General features: G+C 33.5%; 1 protein-coding gene across 1 annotated transcript; it reads left to right on the top strand.

Moving 5' to 3' along the window:
* Window positions 1-109: 109 nt before the first annotated feature.
* On the top strand, window positions 110-2,626 carry LOC110035428 (beta-hexosaminidase 3-like; the record flags this gene model as incomplete). The annotated part of the gene is made up of 4 exons (XM_020739659.1): window positions 110-208; window positions 287-346; window positions 1,769-2,019; window positions 2,281-2,626. Coding segments are annotated over 4 exons (577 nt in total), but the record flags the coding sequence as incomplete, so codon positions are not given.
* Between the last annotated feature and the right edge of the window lie 7 nt (window positions 2,627-2,633).

Genomic DNA, 2,633 nt, shown 5'->3' with positions numbered 1-2,633 from the left:
TTTTTTTTTAAGTATAATATAAGTGCTTTTTTTCTATCAGTATATTTTTGGTAGCTTCTCAAATTATAAACTTTTCGTAAAAGTTGGTACTGTATCTTGTGAAGTGCAGGTTAAGGAAAAAAAGGATGAATGAATCTGATGCTTACGAATACTTTGTCCTAAGAGCACAAAAAATAGCATCATCCCATGGCTATGAATTCATTAATTGGTAGGTCTTCTAAAACAAGGAATTTGTATTCATCACAAATCAACACAACGTAATATATGATTTTGAATTTGAAAACAGGGAGGAGACGTTCAATGATTTTGGCAAACAACTTAGCCCCAAAACTGTGGTTCATAACTGGTAGCTCTCTCACCTTTAGTTGTATCATGTTCTCTGAATAGAAATCTTTCCAAATTATCATCTCTCTAATCATGTTTCTATTAGCAATGATCCCACATTATTTTTTCATTAGGAAATATATTGTTTCCAATAACCAGCAATTTTTTTAAACTTTCATCATATATGCTTAATTTAATTGTAAGTATTTATCATATAATATGTTTCTCATTGCAAAGTTCACATTTTAATAGATAATTTTTGAAACTTCAAAGATGGGTTATCGTTCCCATACTCATTTATGAAATATTAAAGCTAGGTTATGTTAGACTTGGCTAAACTTCTAAATGCTAAACACTAATGGATTTCATACCCCCTCTATACCTCCCTCCAGGATTCTCTCCTCTGTTAATTCTATTTCCTATTATATTTGCATAGAACGTGGAATTGATATGCAGCTCCAATGTCATGTGCAGTTTGTCAAACTGCATGTTATGCAGCTCCAATGTCCTGTTAAAGACGCTATGCGCTCAATTAATAAAGGAAATGATAAATTCTCCAGCCTTTATGACAGATAAGGTGTGGAGAGATCTTGTATTCCTTACCTATATGGTCGACAACTTCCAAAAAATTCAATATTATATAGGTGCAGTGTTAGATACATATGTTAATTTTGAGGCTGAGAAAAACATTAATCAGTTTTTTCATAATAAAAAAGATCAGGTTTTGACTAGCATGATGACTATCAGATGTCCTCTCGCAGTCTAAGCTTTACAACACAAAAATCAACACGAGAATTTGATTTCAAGGAAACAAATAAATCATGATAAAGCAAGAAGGATACTACTTGTCAGACAAAGTTCAAATTCATCAGAAGTCTATTATTTTAATCAGAAATCACATTCTCAATTGTTACTACTAAAATGTTTGCTTGAAAATGAATTATATAATTTATCCAAAGAGTTCAAGAATAATATCATTTATCTTATAGGTAAGGCAAAAAACAATAGGTCATTAAACAACACATTTATGAAGTTACAGAAGCAATATATAAATTTGAATGCAGTAAGTAATCGATAGTAATGAATTTATAATCTAAAACGAGGTTTACAGCTCTATTGAAAATTGTAGATATGATTCGCAAAAAAAGTTGATGAAAATGGAAGTGGCCAAGATGGATAATTTATAATCTAGAAAGAGGCTTATAGCTCTATTGAAAATTATAATAGAGCACACTAACAGTCATGCTTTCTAAATAAAATCGCTTTTCTTCATAGCTCATCCATTGCCTAGACATTTCTATGACATGCATCTACAATTTAATAAGCCTTAAGAAAATAACATATATTTTAGATCAATTTTTATTATATTACAGAGTTACTGAATGTTTTACTCAATTAATATATTGCTGTAACCATAGCCTCATAATGATTTTTTTTTCTTGAGGCTTGGTCGTGGAGTTGCTGAAAAAGTAGTAGGTGCGGGACTAAGATGCATTGTTAGCAACCAAGACAAGTGGTATCTTGATCACTTGGATGCCACATGGGTTGGTTTCTATATGAATGAACCACTTGTAAATATCACCAAGCCTGAGCAACAGAAACTAGTCCTTGGTGGTGAAGTATGCATGTGGGGAGAAACGGCAGATGCATCAGATATAGAGCAAACAATATGGCCCCGCGCTGCAGCAGCAGCAGGTAATATCACACTCTTATCACATTAGATTGTTATAGGAAAGGAATTCCACTGGATTAAATTTTATCTTCTCTATGCTGGCAATATCAATAGTTAAATTACCCATATTTAATTAAATGTTTGGAATATTGTCTAACTGTGTCAGAAGAGTGCTACTTTCTCAACTTGTATTTCATCTAAAAGTAACAAGATATGCAATTTAAAGACAAATTATGTTCACTGTGGACTATTTCTGACTCTGCATTTTTTGTTATGACCTAAAGAGCGTCTATGGACCCCAATTTCGAAGCTAGCAACAGATCCCAAGATAGTTGCACCCAGATTGGCTCATTTCAGATGCTTACTCAACCGAAGAGGAGTCGCCGCTGCGCCGTTGTTTGCTCCTGGTAGAGGCACTCCAACGTTCACAGGCTCCTGCATCCAACAGTAATCACAGAGCACCTCTTCCGGATATCAACCTTGGACTATTTATTGGGTATTAGGCTGCAAAATAACCTTTTTATATAAATGAGAGAGGGTGGGGTGGGGGTGGGCATGTTTGTATTCTCTATTCCAATATTTTAAATGCTGTAAAAATAAAACGAAACTGCAAGACACAAATCAAGCAGTTTTCCTT

The sequence above is a fragment of the Phalaenopsis equestris genome, unplaced genomic scaffold (assembly GCF_001263595.1).
Source record: "Phalaenopsis equestris unplaced genomic scaffold, ASM126359v1 Scaffold197687, whole genome shotgun sequence".
NCBI lineage: Eukaryota > Viridiplantae > Streptophyta > Magnoliopsida > Asparagales > Orchidaceae > Phalaenopsis > Phalaenopsis equestris.
The sequence above is the reverse complement of the archived record's forward strand: the minus strand, read 5'-3'. Positions and strand labels throughout refer to the sequence as shown.